The sequence below is a fragment of the Passer domesticus genome, chromosome 11 (assembly GCF_036417665.1).
Source record: "Passer domesticus isolate bPasDom1 chromosome 11, bPasDom1.hap1, whole genome shotgun sequence".
NCBI classification, from domain to species: domain Eukaryota; kingdom Metazoa; phylum Chordata; class Aves; order Passeriformes; family Passeridae; genus Passer; species Passer domesticus.
In genome coordinates this window covers 9,406,429-9,429,062 of record NC_087484.1, presented here as the reverse complement: position 1 = coordinate 9,429,062, position 22,634 = coordinate 9,406,429, and the positions used below count along the sequence as shown (strand labels likewise).

The following is a 22,634-nucleotide window of genomic DNA, read 5'->3' as shown; positions in this document are numbered from 1 at the left end:
CATTGTAGCACAGTACTAAAGCTCTCCTTTAAATCTGCTGCAGCTCTACTTGGAGGGGAGGGCTGGAGTCTGCTGGCATTTTCACTAAATCCTTTATTAGAATGGAACTATGGAAGTAAAGCATAAGGGACCTTAGGAATACTGGAGCTCTCTGGGAGATAGCTAGTGCAGAATAAGCATCCATTGCAGCAATTCTTAGAAGTGTTCTGTGTTCTGCAGGATATATACAATTACTCTGTTGACTCCTTTGTCACCTACAGATTCTTAAGCAGGTTGTGATCAGTCCAATTAATTTGCTGCTGCCACTTAAGCTGGAGTTCAGTGAGTGCTTTAAAATGCCAAGAACAGACTCTGCCACCAAATTAGGGATTCTTCTGCACCAACATTTTTCCCTGGTTCTGGCATAGGGTTTGTGGAGAGGTGATCAGAAAACCACTGTATTTCTGGTCAGTCTCTCTCACACTCTGGCAATGCAAAGCACCTGGGACAAGCTGTAGAGGTAGGAAAATTCTGCTTTGGCAGTAGCAAGTAGCAGGATCCATCACAATGGTATTTCTTTGCCTTGATGCATTTATCTGATGTTTTATCTGGATGATTAGTAGATGGTCATATCAGGATGTTTATAGTGCCTTAGCAATCTGTAAGTGCAAGTTTTTCTTCACTCTTGGAAAAAAAGGGAAAAATGTTTTCTTTTTCACAAAAAGTAGAAAAGTAGGGCAAAGATCTCAAACTGCTTTCTGTCATAAATAATAAAACTATTCTAGATATGCAATGCAAACTTACTGCTAACTTCTATAATTTTGTAGTTTTAATTCCCACTATTAGGGCTGTTGGAAACATTCATTTAAAGTGTTGATTTTTCAAAATCAGGTTTGGACAAGTTGAAGCTGAGGTCATGTTTGAGCCTGATACCAGCTGGAAAGAAGCACTTGGTGTTTGTGTATGGCGGGGGAAGGGGGTAACTTTTAATTTATTTATTTTTTAAATGTTTTATTGGTGAACAGACAAGGGATTTCATTAACTTTTTGTATTGGTGGATTTGAAGTTTCCATGACTTTCATGCTTTCTTACCTGTGTGCACTCTGCTGAACTTTATATCCATCACAGCCCCTGCTGTAATGAGCTTTTGTCATACCTGGATGTTGGGTAATGCTTCTATCAGAACTCAGCAAGTGGGGACTGTAGGTGTGTGTCTGTGGGAACTGCCCTTTGGAGTTTATAAGCAGCAGCTTTCCTTGACCTTTAAATTAAAAAGAACCTTTTGCAACAACCTTATCACAGTGCAGCTTGTGAAGGAGAGTAATGCTCGTGGATATTTTGTGCCCATAAACTGGTAATTGGAGCTGTCCAAGGAAAAGCATTGATTCTTCAAGTGTAAATATTTGGTAGGTGTTTTGGTTAAACTTCTTTAACCAAAACAACCTTGCCAAGCAAGGATAATTCACTAAGTTCTAAGGCAGCTTTACTGAATCTTTATCTTTCCCTCCCTCAGACTTGTCACGGAACAGACTGTCGGAGCTTCCAGCAGAAGCCTGCCACTTTGTCTCCCTCGAGACCCTTAATCTGTACCAGAACTGCATTCGATACATCCCAGAGGCTGTTTCGAACTTACAGTCACTGACGTTTCTAAATATCAGGTAACAGTTGTCTTACCAATTCTGCTTTAGCATGAGGAAAGCTTTTGCACTCAGCCCAAACATTCTCCTTTGTGGCAGAGCATGGCCACTTATCAGAGCACCTGAAAGGGCACAAAAACCTCACATTGCTCCACACTGAGTTCAAAAGCCTCTGATCAGCCTTGATACTTGATATTCAGTTTGTTCACACATAACTAGATAAAACAAGTAATGAAGAACAGCCTCATGGAACCACTTTTGTAGTAATTGATTTGTTCATCTAAATGGAGTGTGCTTTTTGTATATGTCTTTCATTGCATGAATATTTCTCATTAGACTTCTGATTATTTTGTTTTCTTTCTGTCCAAAAGTCGAAACCAGCTTTCAACATTGCCAGTACACCTCTGTAGGTTACCACTAAAAGTTTTGATAGCAAGTAATAATAAGCTGGTTTCAATACCTGAAGAAATTGGACAGCTCAGACAGCTGACAGAGCTTGTGAGTATACACTTGATTTCCAACTACTACTGTTCTGCTCTTGGCCTAATCTCTGTCTGCCACAGTGTCTCTAACTGTGTTTAGTTTTGTGTGGAGGTGTTAGAAAAGGGTTTTAAGTACTCTGGGGTTTTAGAAGAATTTTATGTGAGGGAAAGATGCACTGGAGAGCAAATGATCCATGTCAATTCATATGTCTTCCCTATTCTAGAAAGGAGGGCCTGGTAGAATTAGAGTTCTTGCTATGTTTATTTCTGACAGAAAGCTTTTATGTAGCAAATTGTGCTGTCTGATATACTGTGGAATAACTTGAAATAAATTTCTACGTCTGAATGCTTAGTCTTTTAAAGCTTTTATTTCCCTGTGTGTTTAAAATGAGAACAATGCTTCATGTCAGCAGTGAGATTGAATATGGATCTGAGGTGTTATATAAATAGCTGTCTTTTTTTCTCAGTCCCTAAATACACCTGCATATTTTAGTCAACAGAGACTTAGACAGTGATAACTCATTCTTTGTTCTTCCTTGTAGGATGTGAGCTGTAATGAGATACAGACAATACCTCCACAGATTGGCAATTTGGAGTCTTTGAGAGACCTAAATGTCAGAAGAAATAATTTGGTGCGTTTACCTGAAGGTGAGAAAATGGCTGTCCACTGTAACAGCAGAAACTTCAAACACTTCTCTGTTTTCAGTCCCTTTTTCTTCCTCTGAGAGCTAGAAGCAGTGTGTTTTATGCTGAAAAATGTGTTTATGTGAAACACATATTTCTGTACTGTTGCTTTTTCTTACCCTCTTTTAATCTTCTAAATTGTATGTTTGTTTTCTATCTCCAGAGCTTGCTGAGTTGCCTTTGATTCGATTAGATTTCTCCTGCAATAAAATAACAACAATACCAGTTTGTTATAGGAACCTCAGACATCTTCAGACCATCATGTTAGAAAACAACCCTCTCCAGTCCCCCCCTGCACAGGTAAACTGCAGCTACAAACTGAGATGACTAGTTCAGCTAACGAGGGCAGAACTAAGTTATAAATTGAAGGATTATATTACATATTTGTTATTTAAGAACAAGAGAACTTTAAATACATTCTGTTGTCTACAAGTGTTAAATATGTAGCACAGCTTGAAAAATCCCTTCTCTTTTCTGTATTAATAGTCTTTGCTGTGGAATATTACAAAAAAATTCACCAATGTTGGTTTGAATATTTCTGCTTTCAGCGTAGAGGAGAGGAAATTGTGTTAGGCAAGACTAATTTTCTGTCAGTCAAATGTCAAAATTTTGACTGAGGCCTCAGTGCTGCAGTTTGCTGATCCACTTTGCAGCAGAGTACTCATAGTGCCTTTTGAGCTAGAAACTGCAATATTGTTAATGACTAATTTGATTTTCAGTGTGGGTATACGAGCCCCTAAGTATTACAAGTTCTACTGTGAGCTGCTGCATCAGAGTCAAGAGGGGCACTTGCTGAAACTTGTAGTTTCAGTAGGGTTTTGCTTTCCTTGTGAAAGCAGAGACAGCTGTTACTGCCTTCATTGACTATAAATCTGAGCTGGCTTTGGCAGTCTGCCACTGCCATTCAAACATGGGCATGGGTGGGATGCATCTGTTCTGATGCCAGGGGTATAAATTCTAGTACTTGTAAATGCTCATGTCTTGTTTGCATGATGAAATTTCAGCATCCAGCTGACAGAATTGCCTGCAGACCAGATGTGCTTGGAGGACAGTTTACATTTGTCTACTACAGGCATCCCATGGTGCTTCATTGTAGCTGTTGCTCTAAAATGCAGTGATATTAGAATAAAAGATACATTGGTTGATGTAAATGTGCTCATTTATTATTATTCTCAACTGCATCTTGAATGTCTCTAGTGTGATTTGAAAATACATTGTCAAATTATACTTACTTGATTTTTAATTTTTTTTTAAGATATGTATAAAAGGAAAAATTCATATATTTAAATACCTGAACATAGAAGCATGCAAGATAGCTCCAGACTTGCCTGATTATGATAGGAGACCCATGGGATTTGGATCATGGTAAGTTTTGCACAAGCCACATTCCCAGTTTTAATGGCATTCAAGAAAATTTTGTCAGTCCACCTTGACTTCATTGAAAAAAAAACAGATCAAATATTGTTCTTTGGCAAGTGCGTTGAGGAGGCTTTGAAAAATATTGTTTATGGTATTTCATGGTGCATTCTAGTAAGGTACCAGTGTGTGAGAAGTGGTTCAGGAGATCACCTGGGCAGTGAAATGGGAAAGACAGTGTCAGAGCTGATATGCAGTAAAAAGAGAATAATAATAACAAACAATACAGGGGGTATGCTTCCATGTTGTTAACATCTATGTTCAGTTTACAAGATCTTAATATTTTCCACAGACTTACTGAATCATATCCCAGCTGTGATTTTTAGCCTTTTGTACAGAATTTTCTAACGGCTGTGCTCAAACTGCAGGTGTAAATGCTGATCTCCACCCCGTTAGTAAACTGTTATTTCTGGCAAGCTTTCACTTGGCACTGCTGCTTGGCATTGTAACACAAATATTGGAACAGTCAGCCATATCAGCTGCTAAATTAAGATGTCTAGCAAAAAGCAGGAGTTAAGATTTATTTCTGTTATGTGATACAGAAGAAAGGGAGTCAGTGAAGTATGAAACTGAATATATATATAAAAATTGCTTCAGTCATCTTTGAAGGAAATAATGATGTGTGGAAGAGTAAGGTGCTGAAGGATGTACTGCTGCCTTAGCAGCAGTAGAACACAAATCAGGGGGTTTCACAATAAATCATCATGAGTCAGATTTATGAAGAAGAATTTGAATGAGGGACTGACAGAGTGATTCCTCATCAGCACTGAATGTCGTAAGTTACTGTTCTGGATGAGGTCAGCATATGAACATGTGAAGGGTTAATCAGTTTCCAGTACAAGGTGATGCAGCTGCTTTCTGCATAATACTGAGGATACTGTGCTTTTCCTGGAAGGAAAAGGCTCTAAATGAGAAAATGTCATGATCTGTTTAGCTCTAACATAAGTTTGTTAATTTTTAAGAGAAATTCAAAATCAAGTGGGCTGTATGTTTTTTTGGTTAATTGTTGTCTGTAGTTGTATATTGCTTTGGAAATTTTCATAAATTGCTTTTGTGAAATTAGAAGAATTAATGTATTTTAATCATAGCTTGAAATTGTCAATGTACAAACAAGGGCAGAACTAGTTGAGGATGCTTTCTCTAGAATTTTTACCAGACTCAGCAGTATGAAATGAGCTTCAACTGGCTTTGCCATAGCTGTATTTCTGTACCAAAGAGAAGATAAGAGTTGCTGGTAGAATTATTTGTTATTACTGTGCTGTTTAGGGCATTTAGTGTTGGAGGTAATACCTTCCATCTTCCTGTAGCTATGGAAGAACTGTTGGTGAGCAGAGCACATATTAGGAGAAAACTGTGGAGTGATCCTGTGAAAGAAATAATCCTGAATTAGTATATTTTTTTATGTAATTTGAGATGAAAGAAATAAAATCCTTCAGCTGTGATACAGTTAATATTTCTAGGCAAGGCACAAGAGCTTTGTGTTTGTTATCTTCAAAGGTGACCAATAGAAATGTGGTATCAGTCAGTCCACCTAGACTTTGTTGCTGGTTTATCTGATCACCTTGGTGTAATGCTATGCAGGTTGAGAGTCTGAGTGGTAGAAACTCTTAAAGTTTAGGGACATTTGTGTCATGCTGTCAGTTCCCATTGCTTCAAACATTTTTAATATTTTTCTTGTTAGAAAGGAGAAGTCCTGGGCACAGTGTTTATGTATTTTTGAGCTTCCAGCTAACTTTAGTCTTAGATGTAAAGCTTTTCAAATTCTCCAATTGAAAAGGGAGGCTAAGAGAAAATTTGCATCAAAACACTTCCTCATTTTTGAACTCCTTAATTTGCAGTAATTGTTCAATTTACAACAGAGTGCTCAGGAGATGCTGAAAATAGTGGTTAATTTAAGATGGAATTCTACTGCAGGTGGATTTTTCTTTGACCCATGTTTTAAAAATATATGTAAGTTCTATGAACTGTTAGTGTAATCATTGTTCTATTGTCAGTTATTCAAATTAGTAGCTCTTTAACTACATTAGGTGACTTTATACTCATTCTTTTTTCTTCCCACCCAGAAGAAGGGAGTTGTTTTTTTTCTTTGGCTTTTTTTCTTTCTGATGGTTTATTATCCAGATCATCTTTCTGTTCAAATACAGGGCCATAAAAGTGGAACTCCTCTGAGTTAATCAAAACTCCATGCAGATGCAAGAGCTTGTCTTTTAGTCTACATCTGCATAGAAGCAGATGCATAGGTTAATGTGTCTCATCTGTAGCCTCCATCCCTCCTGGTACTTCTTTGCTATTTCATGTCTGTCTGAAAACTAAAACAGGCCATGAGAGTAGTCTGTCAGTCTTCTATTAAGATAGTAATACTAATACTACTAATAATAATAATTTGAAAATAAGTATTTCCTGAAAGTGGAATTTCAGAGGGAACAGCAACTTGAGAGCAATGCCAGTGAGAAAATGACCTGCAATTTAGTTAGGATGGGGTGAAGCAGTTAGCTTCCTGAAATTCATTCTTGCTTGTGCATTATGCAGTAATTACTGCTGCAGTTCTCCCTGGGGCATCGAGTGCCAATAGGACAGTTGAGCCATTGTGAAATGCCATCTGCAGTGGATCAGACAAGTCCCATTGTCTCTTTTACTGTAGCTATCTGCAGCAGTTGCCAGAGTTGACATCTGTGATGGCTATACAGCTGAATTACGGAGTTTCTAAGCCCAGAAATTTAAAGAACTGTGTGCCTGTTTGCTTATATGTATTGTAACACTGGGCACATGTCTAATGCCTTTGTCTAGACATGTCATTGACAAAGCTCTGTAAATGAGAATTGTACTTTTACAGTTGTTACATTATGATATATCTGAAACACTGTTCAGCTTACTGCAGTTTCTTAATGTAATTATGACACAGAAGACATTTATGTAATACATGCTGCATACTTTTGAGTAGAAATAGTATATTCTGTATTTTTAGTGATTTTGTACATATTTATGTAAAAGTTTGTTTGACAGTGGTTTTCAACCAAAAGATATGAGTAGTAGAAAATGAAAGTTTGACTTGCTAAGCAGAGAAATATAAGACCAGTTTGCTTTGTCATAATTTCTCTTTGGGAAATGTTTGAAGAGTGGATCTGTCCTTTGAATCATCTTAGCTCTGAAGGCCAGGCAGTGGCAGGTGACAGCTGACTGACAAGGATGGTGAGCTGTCAGCACCTGCCTCCTGCTCTATTTGTAACAAGTGCAGCCTGAGGTTTTCAGACGTGCTGAGCTTGTGAACACGCTGCAGGTGTGCTTGGTGCCTTGTTCTGTAATGGCTGAGAAGCTTTTGGTGTTTTTTATATCACAGTAACTAAAACTGTGTGTTTGACAGCCATGAGGAGCTCTATTCCAGTCGTCCATATGGAGCACTCGATTCTGGCTTCAATAGTGTGGACAGCGGAGACAAAAGGTGGTCAGGGAATGAAGTAAGTGTTGCAGCTTTATTTGTGCTGAGTGCAGTATTGTACAGTAAAGATAACTACATGTATACATCTGGGAGCACATTCCATAGGTAACATGCATGTGCTGGGGTACAGGTTGCCTTGAGCCAATATTACTTGTTTTAATGGAGAAAAAGCAAGGTTAATTTTATATGGGACAGACCCCAAGTTGGAGGTATTAACAGAAGCGTATAAAACAGTGCATGAGAGGTTCATTTACTGGAGCATAAAAAATGAGAAAAATAGGGTTCCTCATTTTAAAAACTTTGTAATGGTATCAAATTACAATGCTGAGTCAACTGTAATTATTCATGAAAAGTTGATTCAATAAAATAAATCTGAACATGAAAATTCAGCTTTGGAAATCAGCTGCAAATTTGTCTTGTTCCTTTGTTTAAAACATTAAAAGCTGTTTGTTATTTACAAGCAGGAAAATAGGATCTCTTAGCAAAAAGATTGTCAATTATTATTGCCAGGAAGAAGCTCCCTTTTCCTCTTGGAACAACTAGAAAATAGCCAAGACCTAAAGTCACAATGAGCTATACTCCACACTTTGACTCCTAGCTTGATTTTAGAGAAGGTGCTAGGATTTTCCATCCTGGGATGTTTTCAGTCATGTGCAGGTACTGCAATCAAAACTGTAGGCAGCTGGTTTCTAAGAAAGCTCAACTATATGCTTTTTAAAAACAATACATTATAGCTGTCTTTTGCTTTAAATTAGTGTTTTGTGGTTGTAAAACAGGGCAATTGAAGTACAAATCAAGACATGGTAGATTACAAAATTACATTTCTGAAGAAAAATGTTTCCAGATTTCACTGTTTGTTTTCCAAAGCCAACAGATGAGTTCTCAGATCTCCCATTACGTGTGGCAGAGTTCACCAAAGAGCAGAGACTGAGAAGAGAAAGTCAGTACCAAGAAAACAGAGGGAGTGCAGTTGTAATTAATGGTGGAGGTAAGTAGTGACCTTTGGCTAACTGTATTTATTGTCATCATTATTAAAGTTCCAGAATGTTTCCTACGGATAGTAGCTTGTTTAAAGAGGGAAAAAAAGCCAGAAAGGTCTAGGTGGAATTACACAAAAAAAGTGTTTTGAAAACTTTAAAAATACTGTTGTTTTAAGGATGTTAAAGGCAAAATCAAATGGCAGCAGAATTAGTATTTTCTTGAAAACTTTGTCAGCTTTTGCCTATGTCCTATGTTAAAGTCTCAACTGCTTCAAATGGTATTTTGGAATATTGAATTTCAGTGCATGGAGTTGGAGCTTCTGGGGAAAATTTACTGCAGTAGTAAATTGTCAGTGCTCTGTGCTGACTGCTGTCAGAACAGGATGAGCAATTTTGTCAGGAATTTTATATTTCCAACTGGTATACTTTTATATTTCCAACAGTGTCTCATTCCAGTTTTGGATTTTAATCCAAACTTTAATATCATCCAGGAGGGGCTGGTGGTTGTGAGTGGCAGTGCTTTGTTGTGCTTTTTCATTTGGTGTTGTGCAGTCTCACAGGATCACCTCCACAGCTGTTCAAGAGTTGATTGTGCTTTCCATGCTTCTCCATCTCCAGTCCTCTTTCATTTTAACTTCCAGAAATCTGCTTTTACCAGTGTGTCCTTTTGTTTATATGCCTTAATTTTAACAGTATTTCAGGTTTGTTTTTTCAATAATTCCTTCTTCTCCATTGTCCTGCAGTACTTATTATTAGATCTTATCTAGATATACTTTGATTGATTCTTCTTTGTCAGCTGCTCCCTGTTTTTCATTTCCCTGATGGCTACAGTTCATTTTTTCTCTTCCCAGTTACATCTAATGTCCTGTACCCAGCTCCCACTTTTTCTTCTCTCTTCCCCCCTCTTCCCATCTTTATATTTTGCCATCTTCTTGTCTTAGTCTTCTGTGCCACAATTTTTTGTTTTCTTTGCCACCTTCTAGAAATACCTGAAACTTTTTAGTTAAGTCACGCATTAATGGGGAAAAAATTCAGTTCAAGTGTTAAATTCTGGCAGTTAGAGGAATTGAAGACATGGTGTCATGGGGAGCATTGGGCAGCCTTAATAACAGGTAGTGCTGCCAGCTCTGCCTCCAAAACTAACTTTGTTCTTTGCCTTTTGCACACCAGGGATTTCAAAAAGCCTGGCAGACTTTTAAGTGGGAGCATGATCAGTTCATGAGTAGGTGTATCTGAGAGGGGCACAAACCATAGCATGTGGCTGTCAGAGATCCAGATGCTTTGCAGTTTTGTGTTCTTAACACAGCTACTAAAATCTTTCACCTTTTTCTGTATTATTGTTGTTATTATCATCATCATTATCTAATAAGCAAGTCTGGAAAGAAGGGAAGTTGGGGTTTTGGTTTTTTTTTTTTTTTTTTTTTTTTTTTTTGTTTTGTTTTTTTTTTTTTTTTAAGATTTGAAACTGAGATGGAAATTTAATGAAGCCACAGTATATAGGAATGTAGTTTTGGATGGTTGTAGTAGCAGAGGGGGTGGCTTTGGCAATAACAGTTGCTAGATTGTGTGGTGAGGCAAAGAGAAGTCTGTTTTAGACAAGCAGGAAAGGGGCGGGGGAGTAAGGAAGAATGTCTGCAAGAGTCTGGAGCAAGTTTGGGGAGAGTTTTAAGGAAAAAGAAAGCTCTAGTGCTCTGAAAGGGAACTTATACTTTCCTCTGCATCCCCAGTGTAATATTTTTCACCAGGGGCGTTTGCTCAATGTCATGACTCTCAGAATCCCTGAGCAGAGTGTGGAAAAGCAGTGACAAGTGAAAAAATTGCCCTACATATTATCTCCCACACAAAGAAAAATCAATACCAGCCAAACTGTGCTGTTTCTTGCTCTCATTTCAGTGACTCCTAATTTCTTTTTCATTCTTCTTTTAAAATAAAATTGCAGGTGCCTTATATTGTTTTAGAGGAATTTTGTTGTTTTCTGTAGTGTTGTTCATTATTTCCACATACACTTCTTATATTTATTGTATTTGCATCCAGATCACTTCGACATGCTGCTCTCTATTTTGTTGTAGTAGTAACACTAGTAGAAGGATGTGTCATATGCATTCTGATTTTTCTGACAGAGAACCAAGAAAAATTATTCCAAAATATACACAGGTCATTGTACAGTCTTGATATTAGCTGGAATACTTTGATATATAGTTTTTGGTTTTGAAAAGGAAATCACAGTATTTATTTTTTCAGTCACTGCTAAAGTATTTGCAGCCAGCAGTATAAAACTACCTCCTTCATACATGTTCCTCGTTGCTTTATAAAAGGCATAAATTTTACAATTATTTCAAAATTTGTTGATCTAATGTTAGTGGGCCTGACAAAATCCAGAAGCTTTCAGGCTGAGCTTTCCCAGATGGCAGAAAAAGCAGGGCCTTAGCTCCTGACCATGCTGCACTGTTGGGTTTTGTCCTGTCTCATGGATTATCTAATTGTGGGTGTTCTCTCTGTGTATGTTTGTCAAGTGGAACACGATCTCGATCAGATCGACTACATTGACAGCTGTGCCACGGAGGAGGAGGAGGAGGAGGTGAGGCAGCCCAAGTGCCAGGACTCAGACAGCCTCAGCTCCCAGTTCATGGCCTACATCGACCAGCGGCGCATCTCCAACGAGGTGGTGCTTCTCCTCATGTTCATTCCCTTCACACACACAGCAAAGCCCAGTGAAAACTCCTGCCTGTTGAGTCGTTTGGATGTTACACTTCTGGAGAGAGTCCTCAGAAACGGAACCTGTAGAAACAGATTGTTAGCCACATCCTGTTTCCTTCTGTGTTCTGTCAGTCTTAATTAATACCTATGTACACAGTTACACACTTCAGTGGCTCACTGGACAGACTACATGAATAACTTGTCTGAAAAAGTCTTTGTGGCTGCTCTGCTTCAACAGTAACTGTGGTGCTGTGGTTCAGATGTGTCCTTTCAAAGTTCTGTGCATTTTGAAGCAGAAAGATATTTTCTATTTGAAGAAAGAAAAAAAAAAAGGTGGATCTTTAGCTTTTATGCAGGAGCTTGGTCCCTATCTTGTGAACTTTATATTATTGTGTTTAAAATCAGTCACACAGATATGAGAGATGCATTCGTTTTGCAAAGCTCATAAATTCAATATCAGATCACAGAAGCTGAAGCACAGACACAAGAGCAGAACTTTTCTAACTCAATGTAGGCAATGCAACCCAAGGACTCCTTTCTGTACATAGGGCAAAGGCACTGGTCAGCATCACAGCAGCTATTCCTTGGGGTCTATCTAGTCATAAAAATTAAATTGCTTTTAGCTGAAGGAGTAGTTTCTCTAAAAAGACCATCCAAAATACTCTACTGCTTAGGAAGGCTGACTGCAATATAGCAGCATGCATGCAGGCTTAAGTGAAAATTGGCAAGTTAATCTTGAAAAGTTTCTGTTTTCTTGTGTTAATGGGTGTCAGTGGAAGTTTTTAAATAACATCAAAGGCAGTATGTCTCTGTTCCCAATAGGATAAATTATTTAATTGCTCAAATTAAACCAAAAGGGTTCTTATTAATCCCGTGTTTGTTTTCTTAGTCCTTCTGAGACGTGTCTTTAGAACGTCATAACAGACCTTTATTCTGTATTTTTGAGAATCCAGTCTTCACTGCTCTACACTTGTAGAGTTAAACTCCAAAGAGTGTATTTACATTTCAACACAAATTTTATTCCTACATGAACTTCTCTGCGTGATTCTTAGTAGAGGTTTTAAATTTCTAAAATTGTCAGCATGCATATTTAATCTTGAAACTATTATTTATTTAAATTGGAGAAAAAAATAAGAGTGAACTTGCTTGGTTGGAAATGAACATCCCTGACTTGTGTTTTGTGCTTCTTGTCAGGTGTTTTAAATACCTGTAGTTACAGATGTAGCTCTACAAAGAGATTGTTTGGCATTAATGTACAGTTTTCTGAATAAATTGCTAGCTTAGTCTTTTGTGTTTTTTTGCTTAGAGTTCACCAGTAAAGCCTGTATCTGTCAGAGAATTTCAGAGAACGGAGGATACAAGACGGCATGTACATCAAAACAGGTAAGAATTACTGTGGCAACAACAATTTCTTCCAAAATTTCATGATGAATGCAGAGCATGTATTTACTGAGCATGTTTAGAAAATGGCATTGTTTCCTGTTGCTTTCCCAGAAGTGTGTATGGCACTTTTTTGATAAGTTATTGCTCCAAATTAGGAATTGGAATTCTAATAATGGCAGTGAGCAAAAGGCATAATTGTTCTATGCCAATGCTTGACTTAAAATCAGTTGGTTAAAGAAATCTCCATAATTAAAGTGCATGTTTTTAAACTGGTTTAATATCTGCTTTTTGTGATTTAATTTGTGCTTTGATTGAATAGATAATTTAAGCTGTAGTACATAGAGGACAAAAGGGATAAAGGCACTTGCAGGAAGGATAGAGATACTATGGAGTATCTGATGTGCCATGAGGACACATTCTTGGTTGACTCCTGCTGGTTTTGGTATTGTTGGTATTATAATTATCTTCCAATTATTGGAATTGGGAGATTCATTTATTTTAAAAAGTACCTTTCTGGGCCATAATCATGAGCCTACATCAGCAGAAGGGATAGAATAGGAATCAATTCTGAAAACAAGTGGCTTAATTTGATGAAGTATGCCCATGCTCTTTAATGATTGCTCTTTAATGATTACTTTAATGATTATTGGAGAGAATGCTTATATGTAAAATAAAGGTCAGAATTGGACAGAGTATCAATGAGGAGTGGTTAGGTTTCTGAAAAGAATTTTGGATGTCTAGTTAAAAAAAATAAGATAAGCAAATAAAAGATAAAAAACAAGCAAATTGTTGCAAATGAAAACTGATAGAACCTTTATTATACTATTGAAGCATTTCACTATTCTGGGGAGAGAAAGTGAATTTGCAGGGACCCCACAGAAAACCAGTCCAGTTGTACTTGGAATGTTTGGAGGGGGGGGAGTGGTGGAAAAGACAACTGGTAGTCCTAAGTATGTCATTACTTATGCTGTCAGTAGAAACCAATTTTTAATGGATTCTAAAATGGTATTGAAAGACAAAGGAAACCAAGATTAGTGTATAAATTTTTCCAGAGTTTTGGCAGCATTTTAATAGGCATTCTGAAATGTGCAGAAAATATGCAGATACAGTAGCTGTACTGATAAATGGGGGGGTAACTATTTCAGCATATGCCAGCAGTCCTCATCCTGTCCACAAGTCAGGTATGAAGTGGTATTGCAATTCTGCCATGCTCTCCCCCAAAAAAGGGAGTGCTCTTGGTTTGAAAAATTGATTTTTTGCTTTTTTGCTTACTTATTTTTTTATTTGAACATTTGTGGTCAACATGGAAATAATTAAACTTTACAAACACTGATTTCTGTGATAAATCTGCAGGAAATAGGAGAAGGCTGGTTAGCTGGGGAGAGCTGCTGTTTACATAGACAGATGTTAATGATAAAGGAAGTTGTAGTTCAGTAAGCTATCCAATGATTTCCAAATTTAACTTGAGGAGAGCAGCAGATCTCCATGCAGAAGCAGTTAATCAGCAATCTGAGTGAATTGTATGTCTTACCATGCTGCAGCAGAGTGAAATTATTAAGGCACTAAAAACAGGTCATGTTGTTATTGCCTTCAAAATTGTGTAAAAACAGCCATATGACAATGAGTAATTTTTTTGTATTTTAAGCTTGTATTAGTCAAATATTTTATTTTGTGGCAACCACAAGCTGTAAAGTGCTTCCACAGTAATTCTGTGCAAATGCCTTGGCAGCCAGCCTCTTCTTTTTTTTTTTTTTTTTTTTTTTCTTTAGCATGCTGGAGCCATTAAAACTCTAAAAGTTGGATGTAACGCAGACTTCATCTCAAGAGTACTTATATTAGTTGATTCAATTAAACAAATACAGAGTTTATGCCTCTGGACAGACTGTGGTGCATTCCTGATGCAACAAAGCTGTGTGTACTCTACTCTGAACACACTCCTTGGCACTGAGCTGAGCCCAGTCCTGTCTGTTCAAAACCGCTCTAAGTAATGGGTTTGTCATGTGCTTCAGTGCTAATTAAAGTAACAGTAGAGACCTGTAACATCTGGGTCTTCCACATCTCTTCTCTATGAGGAAAAGGCCCTAGTGTGCACTCAGCCAGCTGGACTGACATTTTTTGGAAATGCATGGTGAAGTGTGTCTGTGTCCTGTGGCTGCCTCAGGAGCGAAGGTCACAGAGTTTAGGCTGTCAAGAGTAAGCTCCTTGATTTCCATCAACTTTGTTTCCAGGCAGCAGCATGTCAGGGTACATGCTGTAGGCTGTGGACCTTGGGAATTGTTTCAGTGCTAACAGCTGCCTCCTGGCAAGGAACTGACTGCAAAATTTCTCTCTTATTGTTGATATGATGAATATGAGCCAGAAGGGTTCTTGTTTACCTTGTGACTTTGAGGGCTTGGGTCACTGGCAGTCACCTGATTGGTGAGCTGAGCAGATTTGTGCTGAAAATACCAAAGGGTCCTGATGTTTAAAATTATTCTGCTCTTTCCAAAGTAGAATAAGACCTGCAATAACCCAAATATTGTCTTAAAAGAGAGAATCCATATTTGTGTATTTTGAAATCCTTGTTAATTCAGCAGGTTATGTTTAATTACAAACTGCAGTTGTGATCTGACTTGGTATCACAATGTGATTTCTTTAGTCCAGATTTCACTTTTGTGATTATCTGAAGCTAATTGTTTGGACATTTCTCTCACAAAAACAATTGTAATCTAGAGTAGAACTAATCTGACAGTAGTCTGTATGCATCAGTGGCCAAATCCCCTTCCACCTGGTGTCTTACCTGCAGGGATACAGATGAATTACGAAGACCTGAAACTCTAAATTTGATGCAGGACAGAGAGCATCAAGTACTAAGGAGTTATGTGGACAGGACAGAGAGGTAGGGAAAAAGAAATTGAGTGTTTCTGCTGTTTCATTTTGTTATTTTCCTCTCCTTCAAATAACCATACTATGCAGTTGTTCCTCTAAATGAGGATCATGTGAAAAATTCCTGGTTTGGTTACTCTTAGAGAATGCATATAAAATACTGAGTATCTCAATGTAGTAGGCCAAGTGTACAACCCCACTGGTACATCTTGTGCTGTAAAAAAATATTACAATCCAGGAGAAGAAATAGAAATTATTCACCAAATCTGTCGTTCACAGTGTTAAATCATCATCGGAGCTGTTAGTAGACAGTTACTCTTCTGATTTCATCAGCTACTTGTGTGTCACTGACAATTCATGTATGCAAAATTTTTGGATTTAAGATTAAAAGTCTCCTCACTCTTTGTTTTTGCATTTGTCAGACCCCTGCCTGATTCACCTTATTTTCTCTCGCTATCAAGTCACCACACCCAGGTAACACATAGAATTGGAATGGTTTTGAATGAGTTTGATGTAGAACCAAGCTGATGTTGCCCATTAGCCAGCTGCAGCTCTGGCCTCACAGCCTGTTGCCGGTTTGGTTGCAGGTGCCCGGCGCGGACGCGGAGCTGCAGCGCCGGCACATCGAGCGCACCCGCCGCGAGGCCCAGCTGGCAGCCCTGCAGTACGAGGAGGAGAGGATGAGAACTAAGCAGATCCAGAGAGAAGCTGTCCTGGACTTTGTTAAGGTGCCTCCTTTCAGTACCTACTTCATACTTTATCTTTTCTAAGTCCCTTAATTATAACTAATTGCCATGCTAATTACTGCTTGTATGTTACACTCCTGGCACTTTATAAAGAGTTTGGACAAATACCATTTAAGTCCATTAAGTGTTGGTGCTGTAGCTTAACACAGGCAAAGCTAGAACTGGGGAGGAAGATGGAAGATTTACCCAAAATGTGATTGTTGCAAAGAATTCTCATTTTTGCATATTTCACCTCATACTTTCAATTTTCATTTGCATAGGTGTCGTGGGATTGGTTTAAGAAAAAAGGAATAGAGTCAGTTTAATTTTGAAGACAAATTTGGCAGGGAGAAGATAATCATACACACAAAAATATAATGCTGCCTGATCTATGGTGCTATTTTGTGATAATAAAATAAGTTAGTTCTTGGTAAAGCATGGGTGCAGGCCTATGGTACATGAGGCACTCACTCTGAGCACTGCATCTTCACTGTCTCTATCTCTGCACTCATGTCTTCTTCTTAACATGCCAATTTATTTATATGATAGTTGATTTAAATTTGTTTTACTGTTTGCTGCTCTGGTCACTTACCTGAATATTACCATCATAAATTTAAGAAATGTTGAAGTTAATATTTATTTTGGGTTTAGAGTGGTCTTCAGAGAGGCAAAGCTTGCTTTATTGCTTATATTTAATGTATAACGTTAGTTTAGAAAAAGGGTCTTAGCTGCCTGAAACTAGGCTTTTCTTTAGCAACAACTATTCTTAGGCCCCTGGCACTATTTTGTGCTAAAGCTGCTTATTAAAAATTCAGCTCAGTCTTTTAGTTAAAGATTAAGCTTAAAGGATGCATGTTGTTCATTGATGAGTCTCCTGGGGTTTTTAGTTTGGGTTTTATTTTTGGGTATTTTCTTATGTTTCCTTTGTTGTTCATGACTACTTTATTCTCAGCAGTTAAATTCCTCCCCTGAGCTGTATTTTGGATTTATTATGCATCTTTCATATGCTTAATTTTAAATTTTTGTTTGAATGTGAAATAAAGGCTGATTTTTTGCTAATATCAGGGAAGGTTCAGCTCAATGAACCCCAGTGCATGTTCTGTTTAAAAAATTGAGACCTCTGTTTTCAAACACTTCTAAGTTATGCTGCTTTTGTTGTGAGCTTTTGTTTCTCTGTGACATTATTTTAAGTTTTGTTTTTTCTTTTTCTGTGTAGCAAAAAGCCTCCTTAAGTCCTCAGAAACAAAGTCCAATGGATAGTGAGGTAAGAGTCCAATAAGAGCATTAGCAGGGATGTCAGCACTTAAATTCTTGCTCTTCATCAGAGTTATTTTCTTCATTGTGGAAAATACCTCAAAACTGGGTTATAGCATACTTTTTCATATTTTTAAGCCTTGGGTTGGGGTTTTTTAATGGGCTCAGCCTAGTATTTTCTTCTGTTTGTGTGGATTGCCTGTCCAAATGTGTTGTTTTACTGTTTTTTTTGTATGTTTTCCTATGTTCTCTGCAGAAAATACATTTCATATTCTATTCTAACCTGCTCCTTGTGAGCACTACAGTTTATATTCTAACAGGAGTGTTCAGCCAAGTTACAGTGTTATAGTCATCCTTCACAAATCAGTTTTCTCACAGTTTCCTGTTATTAGATTACCAGTTGTCCCAGAAATATTAAGCTTTAGAATTTTGAGGGTTGTCAGAAAAATAAATAATTTTTAAAAGTTTTTTTTCTACTGTAGTTTTGCAGTAATGTAGTATTTATAATCAAAACTAGATCATTCACTTGGTAGTGTTAATCAGGTGAAAACTTAATATTATAACAAATGTGATAGAGTTGGAAAATGCTGCTAAAGAACTTTTTGTTGGAAATTACCCCAAAACATAGGGTAATTGAAATAGTTTTTTTGCTGCTTTTTCTTCTTAATGTTTTTCTGTTCTTAATATATTCTTTTAAAAGGTCCTTTGTTTTACCAGAGTCAGCACTGTGAATGCATAGTGTTCTGTGTTTGCTTGACACAGCACAGAAAGCAGAGTAATTGATTCCTTAAGTAATACGACTGCACTGTAATTCCTGGGTCCTGAGGCTGCAGAGTTACAGACACTTCATGGATTGTTTGAAAGAGCCTCACAGTGCTATAAGCAAGCAGTACATGTTCCAAAATGTCTGTCTGTTCACATACCGTGTGTTTCTGACATTGTGTGTGTTTCTGACATTGCTCCATCTCTCCCACCTCCCAGTGTCCCTTTCCATCCAGAAGGTCTCAGCATACTGATGATAGTGCCTTGTTAGTGGTAAGATCCTGCACGTGATGGCCTTTTTCTGTGGCACATTCTAGAGCATAGAAATGACAACATGTTATGATTGTCTCAGATTAGACCAACTGTTTTAGAGCTAATCTAAATAGCATAAAACATGACCATCTCCCCTTTGAGAAGTAGCTTAGCTGTGAACTATGATTTTATGAATATGTTGACACTTTTGCTGTCAGACATTTGCCAAAAATACCATGATGTTTTTCCACAAAATAATTAAAGCTTATATTTTGTTTGAGAGCAGAAAAAATTTACTGATAGTAAAGAGCAGTTTCTAAAATGAAAAATTCACCTCTAGTTGTTCTAGTTTGATTTCTTCTCCATTCAGCTTGCTTCCTAATTGATGTGCTCTTCAGTATGAAGGAAGTGATTTTACTGCTTAGTACAGCCTTCTGCTTTAACTTCTCTGTGTCCTGCACATGGGGGTTAGAAATACTTGGCACAAGAAAAAAGTGTTCTATTTATGAATGCTACAAATCATGAAATACTCCTCATACAGTTTTATTGTTTATTAGTGCAAATGTCTTTAAAATAATCTACTTTGAATGCTTATCAAAAATAAAAACAAGTGTGCACATATTTCATGTTTTATGCTATTTTTTCCTTTGTGGCATCTTAACAATGTAGCATAACTAAAAGATCTAATTAATGTCATGATCTATGTCTAGAAAATTAAAAATACACCTGATTTGTCTGCTGTTGCATGACTGCATGCCTAGAATTTATTTTCTTGATTTATGTGCTTCCACGGTCTGCCTAAATTTTCTTTAGGCAGTGCTCTTGATTAGAGTGTCTCTCTCCTGAATGTGTTGGTCAAGGTATTTACTGTATCTTCATTCAGACTTCTTGGGTTTTCTGCTTTTGTAAGACTGGCACTTCGTGGGCGAAAAAGAAAGCTTAAAATGTTAGAGAGAAATTTAATTATCATGTGGGTAGAGAAATCACTATCAATGAGCATATTAAAATGTGCTTTCATAGTTAGGTCCTAAAAAGCAGGAGAACAGCAGTAGTTTGGATTGAGATGATTCTCTGTTGTCAGTGAATTTGTCTTTGGAACATATGTGAAGACACCTGTAGGAACCCCATTTCTATTTGATTTTGTGATCATATGACTTTTGTTGTAAATTAAGATACAGAATTTTCAGAAACTACATTGAAGCTGGCTTCCACTGCTATTTGTTTCCTTTCTTGTCTTTAACCAAGTTGCATCCTTTTACTTCACAAAAAGAGTGTCCAGGCTGGTAGGGAAGGATTGAAAGTAATATTTTCTCTGTTCATTTTTCCTTTGGTTCCTCACATTTTTCAGCAGCACTAAATTATATAATAGTATCTGAAATGCTGATGTTTCTGATCTGTAGCTCTCTTCTGTGGTGGAAATCCACTCTGTGCCTGATGATCACATATGCCAGGGCAGCTGTTTCTGGCAATTACTGTAACTGAAACATTAGGCCCATACTGGCTCATGAATTTGTACCATCTTTTGTTTACACAAATGTATTTTATATGGTAAAAACTTGTTCAACATCAAGGAAATGGTTATCAGTTTGCATTTTAAGAGATGTAAGAGTTCACATTGCTTTTACCTTTTTATATTCTGTTGTGTTTCATTTGACATTTTCCCTGTCCTTCTGGATTTGAAATTTAGCTAGGTCTAATTTCTGATGACATAAGGAAAAGCTTTTAAAAGTACTAAATGTAATATGTAGTTAGAAAGCAAGTAAAAAGCAAATAAAAACAGAGCTTTTATTTTACTACTTTGCTCTTCTGGCAATGTTACTGCATTAACAAAAAATTTCAGCTGTGAATCTCCTTTTTTGGTCATCTTGTTGCTGTCGTTAATCACTAATTAAAATTAAAATGTATTCATGTTGCACAGGTTACTCTGACCATTTCCCTCTGTTTATAAACAATGTCAGGACAGTTGGTTTGAAGTCCCAGAATGATTCTGTGAATGTTAATGGTTCCCTTCAGTTGTAGTTCCTCCTGCATACCTGTGATTTGGAGTCTGGCTGCAGAACTTCATTGCACACTGAGGTGGATTTCTTTGGGTCAGCCTGTGATAGATAACCAGACTAAAATGTTGTTGAAGAAATGTAATCACTGGCCTCTCTGAAAAAATAAAAGTTTTATGTTAGTCAGAACCTCCTGCTGTTCTCACAAGGGTAGTTCCATCTGTTACAATGGAGGTTACTTTTAGAGCTGGTATCAAGCTTTCCAACTTGACTGATGACTTGGCTTCAGCCTTCATTGCTTCTAAATCTCATTTTTCTGCAAATAGTTTCTTGTTTTCTCTTACACTGTCTCTTACAACATTGGTAGTGTCGAAGGGGGAAAAAAACCCCAAGACATCCTCTCTAACTGCTGCTCAATTTCTCTGCTGTGAAGCCCACAAAGTACTTCAGAAGCATCAGGCAGCTGCTGTGACCTCTTCCTCTCACAACCTTTGTGTCATTGCTGCCTTATGTTCCCTTCCTTGTGTTGTTTTCTTGTTGTGGTCTCAAATGTGGCCTGAGTCTGTCATATTACTGTTAGCACATAAATTTCTGAAACATTTGAAGTTAAGACTATGTTTAAGTTAAGCACCAGAGTGTTACAAATAATAATGGTATGGGTAAAGTAAGCAGGACTTGGCTTATGCAGACTTGTACCCTGGAGTTTTCTGTCAGACCGTTGGCATTCGTTTGTGTATTCAAATGTTTAATAACCAAATTCTCTTAAAATATCCTTATTTGGCTCATGCAGAGTTCTGGTTGGGCTGTCCTTTGGCACTCCCTGTATCTGCAGTTGTTTCTGGCACAGGGAAATTTTTTTACTTCAGTGCTAGACCTAAAGACTGCGTGCAGCATGTGCAGAGGGTGGTGTAAGTCTGGGCTGCAGCATCCTGGCTCCTTTAGTGTTGTGGCTGCCTTTTCTCACAGTTGTTCTTTGCATCACTTCTTCCTTTCTTCCCTCTCTTTCTTTCCTTACTGTCCCTGACAGAATGGCTTTGAGCCTCTCTCTGTGTTTGAGATTGACAATAACACCAATACCATTAAAAGGAGGCCAGGCACTCGCAAGCAGGTGAAGAGCATGCGGTGTGTTGGTGTTGTGATTGTCCCTCCCTGTGCTGTGCTGTGTCCCCTTCCCTGTGCCCACTGCATAGTGACCACTTCATCTTAGTCTGTGTCAAGCGTGCCCTGCTCTTTTCATACAGGAATAAGCAGATACAATGATGTTACAGACCATCTAGTTCTGGTTTACTTTAATGTTCTCATGTGCTAGCTAATGTGTTTTTGAAGTCAAGTGATATTTGAAACTCTTTAAAAAAACCCACCATTTTGGCTCTGCCCTGCTCTGGAGAAAGAGGCAATCTTGAGGATCAGCTGTAAGTCTGTACAGGGCCTAAAAACATTTGTGTTTAAGGCTTGCCCTGAGTGTAAACCTTCCCTTCTGGTCCTTCTGGCTGTGCTGTTCTGAAGTGGCAGAAAAGTTGCAAATGTTTTGAAAACTAACTCCCAAATGTGTCTTTCACTACCTGTAGAGTTTCTAGGTGTCATTTGATGTTCTTTCCTGTGCTGAACTGTCACTTTGCTATTTGAATGCTGTTTCAGAAAGCATAGGGAGCCATTCAGTCCTCAAATGTTCAAGTTCTGATGGTGCTTTCAGTGAGACACAGGATTTGGCCTTCTTGATCCACCTGTCAGTGACAGATGGGCACAACTACAGCCCCTGTTCTATAAACAGGAAAAGTGATTTATTTGGCTGGTTTTGATATTGGTCATAATTGAAATGGGACTGCACTTTATTTGTGGCAACACTGTAAATCCTGACACTGACATCTTCCACAAGAATGAGATTCTGCCCACAGAATCTCATCCACTTTGTGTGTAATCACAAGGACCAGTTGTTAGTGTCTGTGGCACATACAAAGTATACTACTGAGCCTCTTGGACATGGTTTTCCCTGATTTTTCAGACATGCATAACATCCTCAAAGCACTAAAAAGAGAGCTATTTATTTTTAATGACGGCCTAGAATGGACTGTTGTAGGGTAAAATTTC

The 22,634-nt window shown here is 37.8% G+C and overlaps 1 protein-coding gene and 1 long non-coding RNA gene across 18 annotated transcripts in view; one reads left to right on the top strand and one right to left on the bottom strand.

Moving 5' to 3' along the window:
- LRCH3 (leucine rich repeats and calponin homology domain containing 3) overlaps positions 1-22,634 on the top strand; it is a 59,841-nt gene that overhangs the window by 22,027 nt on the left and 15,180 nt on the right. For 5 of the 16 annotated variants that reach the window (XM_064385556.1, XM_064385553.1, XM_064385548.1 and 2 more), the window contains exons 2-16: positions 1,493-1,637; positions 1,988-2,114; positions 2,641-2,746; positions 2,946-3,082; positions 4,038-4,147; positions 7,560-7,653; positions 8,502-8,622; positions 11,128-11,276; positions 12,618-12,694; positions 15,480-15,572; positions 15,982-16,033; positions 16,147-16,287; positions 17,501-17,548; positions 18,520-18,573; positions 21,574-21,654. In XM_064385556.1, the coding sequence (XP_064241626.1) occupies positions 1,493-1,637; positions 1,988-2,114; positions 2,641-2,746; positions 2,946-3,082; positions 4,038-4,147; positions 7,560-7,653; positions 8,502-8,622; positions 11,128-11,276; positions 12,618-12,694; positions 15,480-15,572; positions 15,982-16,033; positions 16,147-16,287; positions 17,501-17,548; positions 18,520-18,573; positions 21,574-21,654 (1,535 nt within the window). The remainder of the gene's footprint in view (positions 1-1,492; positions 1,638-1,987; positions 2,115-2,640; positions 2,747-2,945; positions 3,083-4,037; positions 4,148-7,559; positions 7,654-8,501; positions 8,623-11,127; positions 11,277-12,617; positions 12,695-15,479; positions 15,573-15,981; positions 16,034-16,146; positions 16,288-17,500; positions 17,549-18,519; positions 18,574-21,573; positions 21,655-22,634) is intronic. The other 11 variants (XM_064385559.1, XM_064385558.1, XM_064385555.1 and 8 more) reach the window with 4 other exon arrangements.
- On the bottom strand, positions 11,260-21,897 carry LOC135278786 (uncharacterized). Of its 2 annotated transcripts, XR_010346197.1 has the most exons (4): positions 20,586-21,897; positions 18,887-19,007; positions 18,462-18,613; positions 11,260-11,392 (listed from the first exon to the last, which is right to left on the bottom strand). It is a non-coding gene; the product is annotated as an uncharacterized LOC135278786 (long non-coding RNA). The 2 variants fall into 2 exon arrangements; XR_010346196.1 differs by lacking the exon at positions 11,260-11,392 and having other exon boundaries at positions 18,250-18,613.